This window comes from Epinephelus lanceolatus, chromosome 17 (assembly GCF_041903045.1).
Source record: "Epinephelus lanceolatus isolate andai-2023 chromosome 17, ASM4190304v1, whole genome shotgun sequence".
Classification (NCBI taxonomy): Eukaryota; Metazoa; Chordata; class Actinopteri; order Perciformes; family Serranidae; genus Epinephelus; species Epinephelus lanceolatus.
In genome coordinates this window covers 12955731-12975316 of record NC_135750.1, presented here as the reverse complement: position 1 = coordinate 12975316, position 19586 = coordinate 12955731, and the positions used below count along the sequence as shown (strand labels likewise).

Sequence of the window (19586 nt, the reverse complement as noted above, 5' to 3'; positions counted from 1 at the left end):
TTTACTTTTCGTTGAGTAACTGTCTCATGTTTTGAGTGATTGTTAAACTCGTACCTCAAACATCAATTAAGAGAAGTTGATGCCTGTTTCTCTGGTTGAAATCAATCAAAGCTTTGACAACTGGATTAAAAGAGGAGGTTGTTTTCCCCCTGCTTAACTGTGATACTTAAATAAGTAAAAACTGCTTTGTCTGAAAATATGTCCTAAATTTGGTTTAAAGGTGTCTTGAACAGGTCTTAAAAGTCATTAAATGTAACTGTCTGATACCTGTAGCCACCCTGTACATAATATTGAATTGTGATAATATTCATATAAAAGCTTAAAATTGATTCAGACTGAGGAGCACATGGCTGCGTGTGTCCTGCATGCACCACCTGTGTACAGAAACGGTAAAAATCTAATGATAAATTATATAAATATGCTTCGGCTTGTCAGTGTTTTAAAAAAAAATGATCAAGTCACTTTTACTCACCTTATTGACCGTGTCTGATTTCTTTGTTTAGTACAAGTGCATTAATCTAGATTAGAGAATGTTTTTACTAGCTGGTAAATGAACTTCTGTTCCAGCAGGACTTCAGCTTATTAATTAATGATGTTTACAGGCTCTGTTTTGTCTCTGTTGATGGAAGAGGAGTTATTGATATTGATGTTCGTCCTCAGTGACCTCGTTCAGTTAAACTAACAGCAGTCAAGTCCCACTGATTAAATCTGTAACTTATCCAGAGCATGCAGCTGTCGTTAACATGGCCCATGTCATAGTGTTTCTTTTCATGTGTTGCATCACGTCGTCTCATCAGATCACATTAAACCAAAAATAGATAGATCACTTCCTGCTGAAGTGCCTTTGAGCAAGTGAGGAGAAGAAATGATCTAACTTAGAAATGTTTGGTTCTTTGGTTGATCCATCACCTTCTGCAGACTGGGATTGAGCTGGGATAATTACTTGTTCAGTGTTTTTGCCCACATTAGCATTTTAAGATAAAATGTGAACATATCGATCCAAGTTTCCATAAAAAGCATTTCTATGGAAAACTTGTACGACAGTAGAATTGATTCAGGAGTGACTTCTCTGTCTGGACTGTGGAGCTTCCCTTACTGTTGTCGATGCAGGATGTTTGTAGAGGAGGTTTATGGAGCTTAGACTGCTGTCTTAGACCTTAGACATAATATAACATGAAACAAAACAAGAATGATCCCATCAACTCCACTTCAACCTCCCTAAAGTCCATTATGACGGTGTGATCGGGTTAAAGTCCTAATCCTAAAGACAAACATAAACACAGGGAGGCTGCAGCTTAGAGAGGAAGAGGAGGATGCACACTCAGTCCTCTACAGACAGGAACAAGAGCAGATACAGGAGCTTCTGTGTTTAGCTCAAATATGATCTGCCTTCTGGCAATGTTTTGTTTCTGGGATTGTTTTGACTCAAGACAGATAGTGTAAGTGTACCAGCTCTTCCTAATATACAGCAGGTGGAATGTGAAAAAGTGCCCACATATACTATGAACAACAGTAACATTCAGGAAGCCTGTCAAGACCTGAACAAGTCTAAACAATGAGTTGCTGTTGCTCTGACAATAGGTTGAAGGTGTGCAATGCTTCGCCAAAACAGAGCCAGGATGAGCAGTCTTTCAAACAAACGACACAGAAATCTTCATTGGCAAACACTGAAACAACTTGATGTTCACTTGTGTCACATCCAGTTCGGAAGAGGAACCATCACCAGATAAAGGAACATATGTAACAGAGCCTCCAGCACCTTGTTCCCATAATCTAACAAACAAAAACACAACTTCTAGCAGAAAACTTGTACTAGAGCTGCAAAGATTCATCGATTAATTGATTAATTGATTAAACAAAATTAAAACGCAACTATTTTGACAAGCAAAAATAAGCAAAGATGTCAAACATTGGCTGGTGTCACCCTCTCAGATGTGAGAACTTGCTGCTTGTTGTTGTCATTTATGATTGTAAATGAAGAGTTTTTGGACTGTTGTTTGGACAAAAGCAGCAAATTGAAGATGTCACTTTGGGTTCCTGGAAATTGTGATGAGCATTTTTTGGGGGCATTTTATAGACTAAAGGTTTACTCAGTGAGTCATGAAAATAATTGTCAGATTAGTCAATAACCAAAATAATGTTTTGGTACAGCCCTAACTGGTAGATATGCTCAGTTGCCAGTTTTATTAGGTAACCTATCTGATGCAGTTAAAGGCGCTGTATGTAAGAATGTGGCCAAAACAGTTACTGCACTCAAATTCAAAATACTGCCCTGAGTCGTGTCTGCCCCCCCTCCCCTACAGATTCGAGGTTGCTGGACAGCGGCACGCTGGAGACTGATTTGTTTGCCCACGGGCGATTGCCGTGGCAGGGCCGCGTCGCCGCGTCCTTGATCTGCGGTTTTCCAACGGACCATTCAAGCAAGTCTGGCTTCTCTGCTGTTAACGCTGCTGCCGGGATACAGCTGAGGAGGAGCCGGCTGCTAATGCTGTGTACCGGGACACTGCTAGTGCTGCTTGCTGTGCTGCTAACGTTTGTTTCTCAAAAAAATTAGTCAGGTCGATGACCCACCTGCACATGGGCTACAATATATGATCGGAAATGAATAACAGTTGAAAGTATTCGACATGTCCATCCCCGTCTAGCTGTGATGCTAGTTAGCCAACTTTGGCTAAAGCTTACTTGTCGAGGAGAAGAGTAGCCACTTCGACATCCGATTTCAAATTCTTCTCCGCTTTCAACCGTCTCCACCGTTCAAAAACATCTCCTATATAGACCCTCGCTTTGCCTCGAGTTTTGTCTTGGTGTTTTTGGGAATCATAATGAGGTCGTTTGGGTTTAGTCGCACCATCAGCCATTGAAGCTCAGTTGTAACTGTAACTGATGCTGAGACTCTACTGACTGCATGACTGGTAGACGGCGGTGGGTGGCGCAACAGGCCAAAACACAAATTCAAAACATAAACATGATTTGCGGACTGTAAATTTTTTTTTAAAAATGCGAATATTCCGGCTGTACTGTTGTTGTCAGTGAGATCAGTATGTTATATGAACATTATTCCTTAGTCTCTGTGACATATTAGGATGATTTTATGACTATTTGCTTTAGATTTCTTACATATAGCTCCTTTAAATCGAGCAGCACTGCAAACTTCAGCCTCCAAAATGATCATAAAGTTGATTCAACACCTCTGTAAATCAGTTTCAACAAAATCTCAATAGTAAAACCTTAATAAGGCAGGTTTATTTCAGGACTATATGACGGCATTACTTTGTCAGTTAAACAAGTGTATTAACGCTAAGAGTTACAAATGAACACATTGGAATATGTATGTTAGTTTCATAAAGTTAAATTTGAAAACATTGTCCTTAAAGTCCCTATGAAACAGTTAGAGGATCTTTAGTTTCTGCACTGTGACATATCATATCGTATTGCATCATATCTCATCGTATTGTATCAGGGGTTTAAATCACATCCACAATAAATGTGTCTTAAATTGATGGCCATTTAAAAAACTATTTTTGAAATTTACTTTGAGCAGACAGTATTTTTTGTATTTCCCTTGAACAAAGCTGAAGAAACTTTGGAGTTGCTGTAGTGGGGAAATCTGGAGGTGATCATGTGCACTAATCCTGTCTCTGTTGTTTGTTTTGGTTTGTTTGTGTGTGTGTGTGTGCAGTTTGTGTGGCATCGTTCCAGGTCTGAGCAGCGTGCTGCTGCCTCGTATGAACCCGTTTGTCCTGATCAACATGGCTGGAGCTCTTTCCCTCTGCATCACCTACATGCTCATAGAAATCAAGTAAGAACTCCTCTCTTTCTCTCTGTGGCTGGTAAACCCCTAAATTCACCACTGACACGTTGATCCAAGGGCTGATTTCTTGGGCTCAGTGACGTCATGTTTCCATCACTGCTGTTGGAAATTCCCTCTGGCTGCTTTCAACTGTCCTGATCTGTATCTTCTCTGAACCTTAAATGTGTCCTGATGTTAAAAACTCCAGTGGGGAAAGAACACGGAGACAGGACAAGAAATGAGACTTTAAATTAGTGGCAAAAGTGTCATGACTTGGATCATTAAGATGATGATGATGATGATGATAATAAAAAGGTTCTGTGAAATATTCACATGCTTCCACTAGCTCAGATTATGGAAAACAAAATATCTTGCCATAATTATGTGGATGACAGACAGATTAACATGAGGATACCGCTAAGGTCCCATACAGTCATTGAGAAAAATCTCACACACAAAGGTTTGTAAAACTTTAGCAAAAAAGTTAAATTTTGGTCATATCACATGATCTTCCTCTGCACAGAGAGTTTGCTCAGTTGTCATGTTTAAATTCAAATTTTTTATTCTGAGTATTTTAATTATTTGTTGTCTGTCTGGTCTCCTTTTGAGGCTCAGAGTTCATTCTTGACGTTAGAAACAGCAGCTGAGACACAATTCTGACCACAGCCTCCTTTTATTGGCTTTTCTAGAGCTTTTTGTCATATTGCATCATTTTAATCAGTTTTTTTAGCCAACTTGGACAAGAAATCTATGAACTGTGAACATCTGTAGTTCTAAGACAACTGAGCAAACTGCTGAAGAACATCATGTGATACCATTAAAGTTTTCAGAACCAAGACAGAAATGTTGTAGCTATGGACTAGGACTGCTATCACCTTAAAGATACAGTGGGAAGTGAAGGTCTTGCAGCATGTCTCTTCTGTTTTATACAATTTTAGCTGTATCTTTTTATTATTTTGAAATCCTATCCATGTGTCTTCTATAGTATCTTTCTTTTATATCTTGTCTTATAGCATTTAAATGTCTTAAATATCTAGTAGATATTGATGTCCTTTGCTCTGTGTGTTTGCTCAGTAACTACAATGCGGTGGACACGGCATCCGCAGTCGCCATCGCGCTCATGACCTTTGGCACCATGTATCCCATGAGCGTCTACAGCGGCAAAGTGCTGCTGCAGGTAAGACGAACGTGTCGTGCTGAGTTTAAAGTCCCACATTAGGACACTTTAGGAAGTGTGATTTTAATTTGTTGTGTCCTCTGTCATTCACAGACGACGCCGTCCCACATCATCGGCCAGCTGGACAAACTGCTCAGAGAGGTGAGAGTCAGCGCTAATATTCATTTTTAAAACAAAGCTCACATCTCAGGTTAATTTAATGTTTAATTCAAACTGTATGTCTGATTTATCTGTGTGTTCTTTTTGTTGTCTTTTTTTTATTTATGTTTTTTTTTTATTCACTGTTCTCTGTATTTTTAATCGACTGCTGTCTGTGAGCTAAATTACCCCTCAGAGACATTAAAGCTGTATTCACTCTTATTTAAATCTGATGTCAGTCCACAAGTAATAAAAAACCTAATCTGTGTTCATTCCAAATACAGACAATTGGTCCTAAACACACACTTCAGATGTAAATAAGTTTTATCATCTTTTACAAATAATGATAACAATTTTTTTTGCCTTTGTGTGAAGACTTCTGCTCATTTTCAGCTTATAATCAATTAAATAAAAGTCAGAAATGAATATAAAGCTGCCATTTACACTGTTGCGCAGTAACCACCCTGACAGCCGCCTACCCGCAAGAGCGCTCCCCAAAACAAAGCATCTTTCAAAGTGGCTGCTGCCGCTACAATCCAGGGCTGTGATGCAAGGCAGATGCTTCTGTGAGCATCATTGGCAGAAGTTCAAGCAAACATGGCGCTGTATAAATACCAATGGAAATCACTAAAATTACCAAAGATTTTTACATATTTACCAGTTATCTGAAGTTTGGTGAAGATGATATCCCAGGCCCAGTTCTTCTTCTGGTTGCCCTTATAGGTTGTGCTGTGTTGGACTCCAGGTATTCAGACACTAACATTATCAGCTCCTCCGTCTTGTCGTCTTTTTGCGTCTGCCTTGCCCATCCCAAGTTCAACACGGTGAACTCTACACAGCACAGCAAAATCTGTGCAGGTACACATGGGCAGCAACCCCTTCATAGCCCCACCATCGTGTTCAAAACTGCTTCTCCTCTGCTGCCTTCCCCCCATTGAAATGACCAGTGATGAGCGATGAGAAATATGAATTTGATCCTTTGTGAGACTTTGGATTCTGCACATTTACGCACAGAGCTGCAGAACTTCAGCAGGATTGGAAAACAAAAAGTTATTCAAATGAAACAAATATTTTGACTTTATTTTCATTTATAAACAACCAGCATGTGAAGTTTATGACACAATGATTCTTACTGGTTAACTGCTCCTCTTTGTGTCCAATCAGGTGTCGACTCTGGACGGCGTGCTGGAGGTTCGAAATGAGCACTTCTGGACTGTCGGCTTCGGATCTCTGGTACGTTTCTCAGCCAAACAATTAAAGACACAACAGAAAAATGGAAATGAAGCAATTTTTACGTGATACGTAGTTGTAACTGTTAGTTAACCTGTAAAACTCACCAACGGAGTGTCTATCTGCACCTGGGTGAGAAAGGTCACACTGCAGCTATGAGCTGTTTACACCCATGTCTATGCTGCATTATCATGGACCCACTGCCTGTTGTGATTAGCTAGTACTTCTTACACTGACACTCCTATGGCGGAGATGGTTAGGATCACGGCAAGGAGGTCATGGTCAAGGCTAGTATTAGACAATCAGGTATTCTCTGGTAAATCTGTGAGAAAAAAACTCACAAATATTTTGCTAGATGGTCATGTGACATAGTCTAAAGAGCAACACAGTCCATGGAGGAAGTAAGACGCAGTGGGTGAGTGGATCAAGTACAGGACTTTTCACCCAGAAGACTGGGGTCTGAGTCCTGTGTGAGTCAACTTTGGCTCATTATTTTTAGACTTAGTCAGTTTATTTTCAGTTTTTAGGATGTATAAAGCTGCTGAACACACACTGCACACCCGTTTGTTTTAACCTCATATTTCCACATTGCTATGACACCCAGGAATATACACAAGGTTGCAAATAGAACAAATTTGCAATTAATCCATTTCCATAAAACCCAGCGACACACAGTGCACCTGAGGCTTTGAGGTTTGGGGTCTTAGGTCATGTGTCCACTCTGCCTGATTGCCTCAGTACTGAGACGTTTGATTTACACCTGATCGCTCTCATATCCTGATTTACAGCTCCCTCCGTCTCTCAGCGTGCCTCCTCGTCTGTTTCCTTCCTGTTTTCTCTCCTCTCTCTCTCTCATTCCTTCCATCCTCCTGTTAGTTTGTTTTGTTCGTCTCAGTATTTGTTTCTAGATTTCTCCTCCCTCCTCCTCCTCCTCCCTCCTTCGTCTCGCTCATCCCTCTCTGTCATTCGTCGGTTCGGAGTGACGATCTGCAGGGATTTGTTCACCCAGACGAAAAGAAGGAACAAGTCATTCATGCGGAGATATTCTCTCCCTCTTCCTCCAGTTTTTGGAGGGAACACTGTTGTTGTTGTTGTTGTTGTTGCTGTAGTCTGTGTCGAGTTGTCGTCGTCTGTTTTGCACGTTGTTGTTGCGACGGCAAACAAGCCCAGCTGGCTTTCAGGGCCACTGAGGTCCTTGGAAACAAACACACACACACACACCCTGTGCAGACAGAACACACACGCCAACATCTGTCTGTTTTTTGCAGAAACACACTCTGCTCTCAGAACTGAATACAAATTATTAATTGCAGCTAATTTAAGTGAACTGTTGTTGACCCTGAAGGTTAATTCTGGATGGAAATAGCAGTTTGGTTTAGTTTGTGTGTGTGGCTGAGAGCTTCAAAGACATCAAGTAACGGGAGAATGTTTGGTTAATCTGTTCATGGTTAGGGTTTTTTTTTTTTTAGAATAGGAACAAAGAGTTCTGCCCTCATTGGATGGAAGGAGTAGAGATACAGACAGGAGATGAGGGGTGAGAGAGGGGTATGACATCTCATGTAAGGTCCCTCAGCCGGTAATCAAACTCTGTACACTACAAATGCGTGGTAACACCTTAACCACGAGGCTACCAGGTCTCAGTTTCTTACAGTCTGTCACAGAATGTACTGTACATGTATCACTCACAGCACCCCAAAGCCAGAGAACACAAGTTTTCATTAGCGATGCTAATTTTAAGCTGCTCTCACAATGAATTATCAGTGAATAATTTGTTTTAATCACATTTAAAATTGTAGAAAACAATGTCCTGTACACTGTGAGTCAAAAAGCCAAGATGTTTCTCACTGCACTTTCACAGCTTAGAAAGTAGAGAACACCTGTGCTTTGTCATGCAACTACATAATGGAAATACTGGACATGTTGTTCACAAATGTAGTTCCCCAGTTGCCTGACTGATGAGGATTTGTTTTATTCTCTTGGTTTATGTGAAAACTACATATATATACATATAGATATTAAGTAGGGATGCACCACTTCTGAAACTCTAGGCCAATACCTATGTTTAAAATAACAATTTGGCTGTTAGCTGATACTGGTATAGATATTTGTTGTCATTGTTGTTGTTTATTTTGTTTTTGTTGTTATTTATTCCCCGTTTTTGTGCCAGGGAAACAAAGAAATAATATATATAATTTAAAAAAAAATACAACGACTTTAAAGTAACATTTGAAAGTCATTTAACCCTTCATTACACTACCTTTGAATGAGCACAAACAACTTTTAATATACCCTTACACATGAAAAACATCTTTTGAAAAAAAAAAACTGTTTGAAAAGTATTTTTACTGCATATGTAATATATAAATATTCTCTCTCTATTGTCTGTTTTATATAGCTGTGAAACATCAACAAATTTCTCCTTCAAACAGCTGTTTTTATCCAAGTTTGTCACCTAAAACTACATTTTTTATATGATTACACTGAACACATCATGAGAGCGCTCAATACTCATTTTTACTGAATAGAGCTTGAATGCATCATGATGTAACTCAATGCAACCTCCATCAGCAGGTAGTTCTGGCCAGTGGCTGCTAACGGCTAACTGCTAACAGCTCATGTTATCTAGCTGTCGTCCTGCTGATGTCAACACAGATTTGTCATTAATAGCTTATAATTATAGTTGTTCATCTTACAAAACTGCACGTTACTCACTTCAGTTTTAGTATGTGAAATTGCGGCAGTAATAGTAAAACAGCTGCAACAAAAAGGTCGTCACTCAAACTGCTGCTTCCTGTGTGCCAGTTTTTTATTCAACACGTCATCTAAAAAATAAAAGGCTTTTTCTTCGTTATGATTAAATTCTCCCAGACCTCTGAGCTTCTCCAGAGCACACAGGTTCGCTGATCTTGAGGCAAAGACATTCTTGTTTAACCAAACCAGGCTTCACAGGTTGACATCCAAATGGAAAGGAAAGACTGATGCGTGTGTTTATGTAAGCCTGTCTGTGTTGTCATATCCAAATTTAGCACTCAGATGTTTTAGTGGATTTTAAAATCATGATTTTTGGTATTTTTTGTAAAGGAGTGTGTGGGTGGGGGTTTATCTCTTTATGAAATAATGATTTGGTAGAATGACGTGATGACTGTGTCGTGCTATGCAAATTAATCCCTCTGTCTCTTTTTAAAATCACTGGTGTTGGTGTTAGTCTGTGTGTGTGTGTGTGTGTGTGTGTGTGCGCTCCTCCTGCTGCCTGCAGGTGGAGCAGCGTCCTCTGTTTATGCTGACCCCGATGCTGCTGCGTTTATTGTTGTTTGTATTTATGTTATCGATGCTGCTGCTCCCATTGTTGTGACTGATGCTGCTGCAGTTACACAACTGTTGGTTGTTGGCCCACTGCTAACAGAGCAGCTGTCCAAACTGATTTGACCCTCTGACTGCACTTCTGCCCCACGGGGGACTCTGTGTGTGTATAAGTGTGTGTGCGCGTGTGTGTGTGTGTGTGCGCTCTGTCCTTTTGAGGTCTGAATACTCCCATGAAGACAGTAAAATTATCAAACGAGGACAGAATGAAGCACTCTGTCTGGTGTTTTAAGGTCAGACGTAGACGTTAGAGGCTGAATGTTGAGGTGAGACGTGTTGTGATGAGGTCACTGAGTCATTGTGATGTTTATTTAACCAGCTGTTACAGAAGAGGCACCGTGGCTGACGGATACAGGCGAGCGTCACTGAACAACTTTAAATTCAGTCTGAAGTGCTTCAAAAACAGAATTGTTATTATTGTTATTAATATTAGTTTGTGTTGAGCCCATCAGTAACTGATAAGTGTTAAAAACTGGTTAAAACCATTCATAAAACCTGATGATGTAATTGTTTTTATTCCTGTGCCCCAGCGAAATTGGGCAACGTTACAATTGCTCTTATACGATACTGTGATAATTGCTCTTTCAGTATTTAGCGTAGGGTGTGGGCCCGGGTGGAGCCGCTGTGGGTGCAGATCTTGGTGGTAGTAGCAAATATTATACCTCTTTCCCCTCTCTCCACCTCTGTGTTTCAGGCTGGCTCTGCCCACGTTCGTATCCGCCGTGATGCCAACGAGCAGCTGGTCCTGGCTCACGTCACCAACCGGCTGCTGCCGCTCGTCTCCACGCTGACCGTCCAGATCTTTAAAGATGACTGGACCAGACCCCTCCTCACCGGGGCGCTCTCCGCCTCTTCTGTTTCTCCTCTGGGTCCTGAAGGCTACGGCGCCCTCTCCTCCTCCTCTGTGCCTCCCCTGCTCATGTCCTCGGGAGCAGAGATGGACCCACTGACCTCCACGCCCGCCAAACCCAGCAGCCCTCCTCCAGAGTTCGCCTTCAACACACCGGGGAGGAACGTGCAGCCGATGGTCCTCCCTGCCCCGGGACACCACGCCCACAGGCCCTACGGAGGCCTGGGACTCACCTACGGAGCGTCTCCCTACACAGGGATGCTGAGTCAAGGTCTAGCGCGGCCCGGTGGTGGGCTGGGGCTCGGCTCGCAGGGTCTTGGAGCAGGGTTTGGACTGGGTGTGAGCGGGAGTGGGAGCGGGGTGCCTTCCTCTCAGAGCTACAGAACTGCCTTCGGAGGGTCGACGGCGCCGCTCCGGTTTGGAACCAGCAATCCTCTGGCTTCACAGTCGCAGTACAGACAATACAGACCCTGATTGTGCCGAGCTAGAACTCTGAGTGTTCATGATGAAGGTCAAGTTTCTCCACACCTCGGTTCAGATATGTGAAACTCTGATGAGATTTATTTCCTGTTCAGGCTGGACGGCCAACGCTACAACATTTACTCCCAGTGAGACAACAAGACGGTAACTTCAGATTAAACTCCTGTAGTGTGAGCCTCCCCTGGCTTTAGAAGAGAGACAAGTATGTTGTGGTATTTATTTTGCTGACAGAAGGACCAAGAGGTTGACTGTGGTTGGATGTGTTATATTTGAGTCTTTTTTAATTTTCAGGACCTTGGGAGACGACCTCACTGTGGGGTCTGACACTGACAGAAACAGTGTGTCTATACTTATTTTACGGTTATTTTGTAACAGGAACGGCTGTGAAGAAACATCGTCAAACAACATTCCTGGTGAGGGGAAATAAAGTGTTGAATGAAACTGAATTCCAGTGTTACATTTTAAATTTCAGGCATTTAAAAGACACTAGAGTCCAAAGTGTTTCATAGCAGAACAGGTTTCAGCTCCTCGATCAAAAACATTACAAGCAACCAGTAGTCAGAGGTCAGAGGTGGCAACGCACTGATGGTCATCTAGTTTCCTTTAAATTATGATAAAAGACAAAGAAAGATTTGAAATAAAGAGATGATGAAAAATAATTGCTCAACCAAATTAAGGGAGATTAGGAAACAGGCAGGTGATCAAGAAGACAAATTTATTGTGATTTAAAAATTCCAGAATCACGCTGGTTGTTTACAATAACTTCTAGGTAGAAAATCCATTTGTTATGTACTTAAAATGAAACGGTGCTGAACAAATGCTGCCTCTATCGGTTAGTTTTTAGCCACCTAAAAAGGCCCACCAACTAAAGCTGTTATCTCAAAGCAACCAGACTCCACTGACAAAAACATAAAGTTTACTCACAGAATACAGTAGTCGCTGGTCTACAGCTGCCTTGAACAATTATTGTGAAAGGTAAAGCAGTGGAAATATTCCAACAATAATGAACACTTAAACTAATATTAATGTTTTTTTTGTTGCTTAGCTTCTGTGCCAGTAGATTTAATTTATCAAAGATGCTAGTACATGAGAGAAGCACAGCGGAAACGTCAGATAGGTCAGACCACAGTGTTTAACTCTGTATCTCAACAGAGAAGCTTTCAGACTGCCTGTCTGCCTGGAAGTGTGGCTTTAAAGCAGTGGTTCCCAACTAATCCAGCCACGGGGTCCACATTTCTCCTCACTCATTAGTTCAAGGTCCACGCAGTTTAATATACCATAGCATCATACTTGCGTTAGGCCATGCTGTCAAGCTTGTTTGCTGTCTCTGTCAAGTAGCTGTCTGTTAGTCACTCACTTTACAGCAGGAAACAGCACTTCAAAATAAATGCTCTGTGCCAGAAATTCACTTTAATTCAAATTGAAGTGTGTTTTTTTACAAACTTGACACGTTCTCAAGTCACTTTTGGTCCATTCAGAATGGATCCGTGACCCACTAGTTGGGAATCACTGCCTTAAAGTGTCCTGAGTGTCTCACAGCCTCTCTACATGTCTTCATTTGTAATTTGTTTTTCTGCTCTTAATTTAAACCCTAAAGGTGTACGATGCAGGATTAAGATTGCAGACAAAAACAGAAGTAATCCCCCTCAGCCATCACTTGTGACCCACTACAAGTGTGTGGTGGTGTTCGGGACTTTCCTGGGCACTATAGAAAGGTTAGCGACCAGGTGCCAGAAAGACACAGCGCCAGAAAACATAAAAATATAGCCAGCGAGAGTGAATCTGGAGTTAGCTTTAATGTCACTTTTGCTGGCTATGCTGTTTGTGAACAGTCCTGCATAGTTTACCTTCAAAAACCTAAATTTCACCACTACGACTGCAGAACTGCTGCTGCAGACACAGATGCAGTGAATGAAACATAAACACAATCAAATACTGCATCCTTGTATCTTTTGATTTAACAATTGATCATATAGTTTGTGATGTATTATGACAATTTCCTAAAACTTAAGTTGATATATGACCAACGGTTCAAAACACAAGATTGTCAGGTTACTATCACATAAGAAAAAAAAGGTAAATCTTAACATTTGAGAGACTAGAAACCACACTTTTTTTCATTACTACTTGAAAAATTATCGAAATTGTTGCACATTGATTTTTCAAGCGAGTACCTGTCAGTCAGTTTTCCTGCATGTGGTCGGCAGCAGCTCTCACCTCTTACATCCACAGACTGGCCCATCCTCTTTTGTTTTGTATTATTCCTCCACACATTCAAATCTTTGTATCTCCATAAGTAAAATTGGGATGCTTGTAAAGAAAAGTCTGATGACAGTGAATCTGTTTTATCACGCCATTATGAAACATGGAGCCTTTTCATGAAGAGGACCATTTCATGTTCTCTACTGGGAGTGTTTATTTGACTGGGATGTTGATGACCTGTAAGGTTTCTTCTTATTTATGATTTTAACCTGAAATCGGGCTGGGTGTCATAAAACAGTAGTTCCTTGTTAGTCATTCCTGATAGGTCACAAGTTTCTGGTGCCTTTCTTAAAAAGCCTGTAAACACACACTTAGATATCAAATATACAGTACAGGCCAAAAGTTTGGACACACCTTCTCATTCAATGTGTTTTCTTTATTTTCATGACTATTTACATTGTAGATTCTCACTGAAGGCATCAGAACTATGAATGAACACATGTGGAGTTATGTACTTAACAAAAAAAGGTGAAATAACTGAAAACATGTTTTATATTCTATTTTCTACAAAATAGCTACCCTTTGCTCTGATTACTGCTTTGCACACTCTTGGCATTCTCTCCATGAGCTTCAAGAGGTAGTCACCTGAAATGGTTTCCACTTCACAGGTGTGCCTTATCAGGGTTAATTAGTGGAATTTCTTGCTTTATCAATGGGGTTGGGACCATCAGTTGTGTTGTGCAGAAGTCAGGTTAATACACAGCCAACAGCCCTATTGGACAACTGTTAAAATTCATATTATGGCAAGAACCAATCAGCTAACTAAAGAAAAACCAGTGGCCATCATTACTTTAAGAAATGAAGGTCAGTCAGTCCGGAAAATTGCAAAAACTTTAAATGTGTCCCCAAGTGGAGTCGCAAAAACCATCAAGCGCTACAACGAAACTGGCACACATGAGGACCGACCCAGGAAAGGAAGACCAAGAGTCACCTCTGCTTCTGAGGATAAGTTCATCCGAGTCACCAGCCTCAGAAATGGCAAGTTAACAGCAGCTCAGATCAGAGACCAGATGAATGCCACACAGAGTTCTAGCAGCAGACCCATCTCTAGAACAACTGTTAAGAGGAGACTGCGCCAATCAGGCCTTCATGGTCAAATAGCTGCTAGGAAACCACTGCTAAGGAGAGGCAACAAGCAGAAGAGATTTGTTTGGGCCAAGAAACACAAGGAATGGACATTAGACCAGTGGAAATCTGTGCTTTGGTCTGATGAGTCCAAATTTGAGATCTTTGGTTCCAACCGCTGTGTCTTTGTGAGACGCAGAAAAGGTGAACGGATGGATTCCACATGCCTGGTTCCCACTGTGAAGCATGGAGGAGGAGGTGTGATGGTGTGGGGGTGTTTTGCTGGTGACACTGTTGGGGATTTATTCAAAATTGAAGGCACACTGAACCAGCATGGCTACCACAGCATCCTGCAGCGACATGCCATCCCATCCGGTTTGCGTTTAGTTGGACGATCATTTATTTTTCAACAGGACAATGACCCCAAACACACCTCCAGGCTGTGTAAGGGCTATTTGACCAAGAAGGAGAGTGATGGAATGCTGCAGCAGATGACCTGGCCTCCACAGTCACCGGACCTGAACCCAATCGAGATGGTTTGGGGTGAGCTGGACCGCAGAGTGAAGGCAAAGGGGCCAACAAGTGCTAAACACCTCTGGGAACTCCTTCAAGACTGTTGGAAAACCATTTCAGGTGACTACCTCTTGAAGCTCATCGAGAGAATGCCAAGAGTGTGCAAAGCAGTAATCAGAGCAAAGGGTGGCTATTTTGAAGAAAGTAGAATATAAAACATGTTTTCAGTTATTTCACCTTTTTTTGTTAAGTACATAACTCCACATGTGTTCATTCATAGTTTTGATGCCTTCAGTGAGAATCTACAATGTAAATAGTCATGAAAATAAAGAAAACGCATTGAATGAGAAGGTGTGTCCAAACTTTTGGCCTGTACTGTATGTAAACAAAATAATGCTTTTCCAGAAGAGACAGATGCACAGTAACGAGTCAGAGAATTGTTCTTTAAATAAATTGAACAGTATTGGTAGAAACCTTTAATGACACTCAGCCCTAATGAAACATATTCCATGTAAGCTTTATTAAAAACAGCTCATGAAAGATTTTTTTCATCATTTGTTCCACTGATGAAAAGCAGATAGTCCAACCTGTGATGTGGCCTGAAGTATAAAAAAAGTTCTGGTTTTGTTATTTGGATTTTTGAAACTGGAAGTCAAAAGAAATGAAAATGCGTAATACCTGATCTTGGTGCTTTTTGTTGTCGAGGTGGGAAAAACACAAAGTGTAATTAAGATGATGTCACTGTGTTGCTTTTTCTGATTTTAAATGTTGACATTTCCATGTAGCATTGAATCAGGAACTGTTTTGCTTTTGTTTGTTTTTTTGTGCAGATGTTTATCTAAAGGGGCACTTTGATGATTTTTAGCCAGCTTTGTATCATAGCAGTGTGGTCTAGTATGTGTAAATGAACTGCAACTGTGACCACACCCAGCAGTGACATCACAGGGTGCTGGAGTACACCTGTACGTCACTAGCAAGGTGAGAACTACAAGACATCAGCAACTTCAAGCCTTCACAGTGTAGATCTCACACTGTGATAAATTGGGTCGTAATTAGAAACGCGGAGACAATTCAAGATGCTTCTTCCACATCCTGTACACACACCAGTGTGAATAATTTAATGTTTTCTGAGGAAAACCCCTCAGCTGCTTCTCTGTAATCCATTTGCTCCTCCAGGCATCACTGATCTCCATCAGTGTGTGATGAATCTTCCTCCTCCTGCAGCATCTCCTCAAGACATCATGGGAAACCTCTTCCTCTTCTCATCATATCCTGACGTGACCTTCTGTGACCTTCTGACCTCACAGCATCTGTTGTAAAGATGAGACTCCTGTCTCCATTTACAGAGCTGATAAGCAAAGCAAGTAAGTTCATCAACTCAGGGGCTGTAGAAAAGGGTTGAACACAGGGAACTGAGTGTGTGCTCCCTTACAAAACAAAGACACCTTCTCTGAATGTTAACGCGTCCACACAGTTGCCTCTGAAGAAAACAACGACGTGCCTCCATTATTACTTTATTTTCAACAACACATCAATGTCTAACAGTGTTGGTGGCCATCTGGGTTGTTTCAACAGGATAAAGAACGGTTTTGTGTCTGTGCTGTAATCCTCAGGTGCCATTCAAACCAGTGTTGTAAATGTTTCCCTCTCTCTAGATATAGATTATTCATAGACTGACACACATAAAAGCCCAGGCTATTAATTTCTATAGTATACTTGCCACTCCATTCACATTATGGGTATCGAATGAAGTACTCTGTTGGTATTGGTATCACTTTAAAGGTACTGCTATTGGTACTGGCACTTGGGGTCTCATTTATACACATTGCGTATGCATGAAACGAGGCCTAAAAGAGGCGTACGCCACTTCCTACGCACAAGTTTTGGTGTATAAAAACAGACTTGATGGGAGAAACCCTGACCCATGCTGACCAACAAATTGAAGAAAGGAAACTGGCAACACAGATGGTGAGCTGGAGGCCTGATTGTAGAGATCATCAAATATTTGTTGGCGCACACCATTTTTGGTGGATCCTATGCATTGGTTTATAAATGAGACCCTAGGTCCATTTGTTTTGGAGAAGAAGAGACCTCTGTAGATGATTTGGCTCCCAGAAAAAAAAACTCCTGAACATCTGGATCTTAAGTTCTCAGAAAAAAGGTGAGCACACTGTAGTAGGTGCTGGGCCACCTGCACTGAGCAGTGTCAGAAAAACACTGCTTTGTAACGTGACACTGCTTCATTCAGTGTTTTTACCAGTTTTAATCACCTGTTCCTTTTTCTATAGAGAGGAAGAGACCTCTGCGGATAATTTGGTTCCAAGTAAAAACCTCCTAAACAATGAACACCTAAATTATTCTAACCAGGAGTTCACACTTAGCACACTGGAAAAGTTGCAGTTGGTTGCATCTGCAATCCTCACTGCTAGATACCACTAAATTCTGCACACTGTTCCTTTAAATTAATTAGCATATTCTCTCTTTTAGCTCTGGTTTTGGTCTCTACCAGCTCCTGAGGGAAATATTCATCTGTTTAGCTGCTGAGCAAGTCGGTCTCACTCCAAAGTCGTAGAAACCCAGCGCTGGGGCAGTGATCGCTGCGTCAGAAACCAACGAAAAAAGGCGGCCTTTATCATCGGCATGAAACGCTGCCGGTTGCTGTTTTAGTTTAACGGCATCTGGCAGTGTCAGCGGGAAACATGGTGGGACAAGGACAAAAGTTATGGCGGCAAAAGTCCAACTGGGGAGGTTGGGTCCAACTAACATTGACTTTCAAGTGTATCTTGAACGAAGACAATGCATGTAACAGGCAGAACTTGTAAAACATAAACAGTGAGCCGAAACTCACTTTAAAGCTCCGTAAAGCCGAGGGGAGCCGAGTGTGACTTCTGTTAACAGAGAGAAAATCCAAACGCAGCTCCACTTAAGCATTAAATAAGACAGGAGCGTCAGATATCAGCCCGTTGAGCTCATCTGGACGCCTCTTTTGGCAAAGCACACAAACCCAACAATGTTCCTGTTCTCTCTCAGCCACACGCTGCCCTGCTTGCATAATAATGTATGACACACTTTAGCAACTTTGCAGCGTCTGGTCATTATTTTGTCCCCTGCAATCATGTTATTCTTTTGGCCTGCAGTTCGCCGCCCTCGCATCCTCATCAGCCCAGAAAATATTCAAATGAATGGGCGGCGCTGCAGGCCGCCGTGTGAGGCTGAGGTGAGGAGACAGCTTCGAGTCCAGCAGAGTCGCAACATGTTAGGAGGCCAACAGACTCCTGACCCCGTTACTGAAGGACCCGCCTGGTCTCCCAAAACCACTAATAGGCCCGAGTTCCTCTTGTCTTTCCGGACCAGTACTCATTGATCACTGGGTTTGTTTAAAATCTAACAAGGGGAAGAGGATCAGGCGCATTTTCCCACTAAGGGAAGCTCTGTCTTTTCCCAGGAGTTTAGTTGGTCAACGAGGTGGATGTTCACAGGCTGTGTTCCAAAATGTGATAAAGATGCAGCGACGGTGGAAGTGCCAAATATCACTGGATGCTCACTGGAGGAACACTTGAACTCCTGCTCCCTCTGAGAGAGAAATTAAAGCTGCTGTGTCGACTTAAATGTTTACACTCAGTGTTTCTCACCAGGACTCATTGTGTGTGTGTGTGTGTGTGTGTGTGTGTGTCACAAGTTTTCTTAATGATTTCCTTCCTCATTAAAAACATATTGTTTATATCCATGTTTGCTCTTCTTCAGCATCATTTTCTGGAGCTTTTATTCAGTAGGCAAGAAAACTTTAATATCAATTCAATTCAATTTTATTTATAAAGCCCAATAAATCACAAATCACAATTTGCCTCAGAGGGCTTTACAGCATATGACATCCCTCTGTCCCTTGGACCCTCACAGCAGATAAGGAAATACTCCCCCAAAAAATCCCTTTAATGGGGAAAAGAAATTGTAGAAACCTCAGGGTGAGTAACTGAGGAGGGATCCCTCTTCCAGGACGGACAGATGTGTTTGCCAACAAACGCCAGTTCTGTTCTGCCCTCATCTCCACCATGTCTTGAATATGTTGAATTTAATATTTTAAACGTTAAAAGCAAATCATCTGACTTTTCCTTTGGAACAAAAATTAAAAAAATATGTTTTATGTAACAATTAAGATTGGGGCAAATTGTCCCAAACCCCCGTCATTTCCCACAATCTTGATTTTTGTAAAATTGCCCTTAAGTTTTATTCAGAGTGATGATAAAAAAGGTCTTAAGCAGTCTTAAATCTAGCTAACTTTCCTTAAAATGTAGGAGCCCTGGTAGTGCAGGAACATCTGGCAAAATGCTGCTTGGACAATCAAATACATGCAAGGTGCACTCCTGTTGATGTCAGTATTTGTACTGTTAATATAGTGATTGGTGAGTCAGAAGGAGGACTGGAAAGATTAAGATTAAGGTCCGCACAAAACGCACTATTATTTTTGATCGCATTAATCGCGTGCTGCTATTTTGTCTCCTAAACGCACCCTTACTTACAGTGAACCTGCTTCCTGCTGCTGCAGTAATGGAAAATAAGACACCACTGCGCCTTTAAATGGCTCCTTTCACTTTTAAAACTCCCACCCGGTTCAAATGACGAGTCAAAAGTAATATGCACCTTGTTTCAAACGGAATTAAAAGTACTCAGAGTTTGAGCTGAGCACACAGGTGCAGCTAATGAGATGTCACCAGGCAACCACC

General features: G+C 41.5%; 1 protein-coding gene across 1 annotated transcript in view; it reads left to right on the top strand.

The window, feature by feature from the left end:
* Positions 1-11471, top strand: part of slc30a6 (solute carrier family 30 member 6) — a 73840-nt gene extending 62369 nt beyond the window's left edge. The window contains exons 11-15 of the mRNA XM_033614103.2: positions 3680-3799; positions 4865-4967; positions 5061-5108; positions 6270-6338; positions 10390-11471. Coding sequence (XP_033469994.2) covers positions 3680-3799; positions 4865-4967; positions 5061-5108; positions 6270-6338; positions 10390-11019 — 970 coding nt within the window. The 3' untranslated portion in view covers positions 11020-11471. The remainder of the gene's footprint in view (positions 1-3679; positions 3800-4864; positions 4968-5060; positions 5109-6269; positions 6339-10389) is intronic.
* The last annotated feature ends 8115 nt before the right edge of the window (positions 11472-19586 follow it).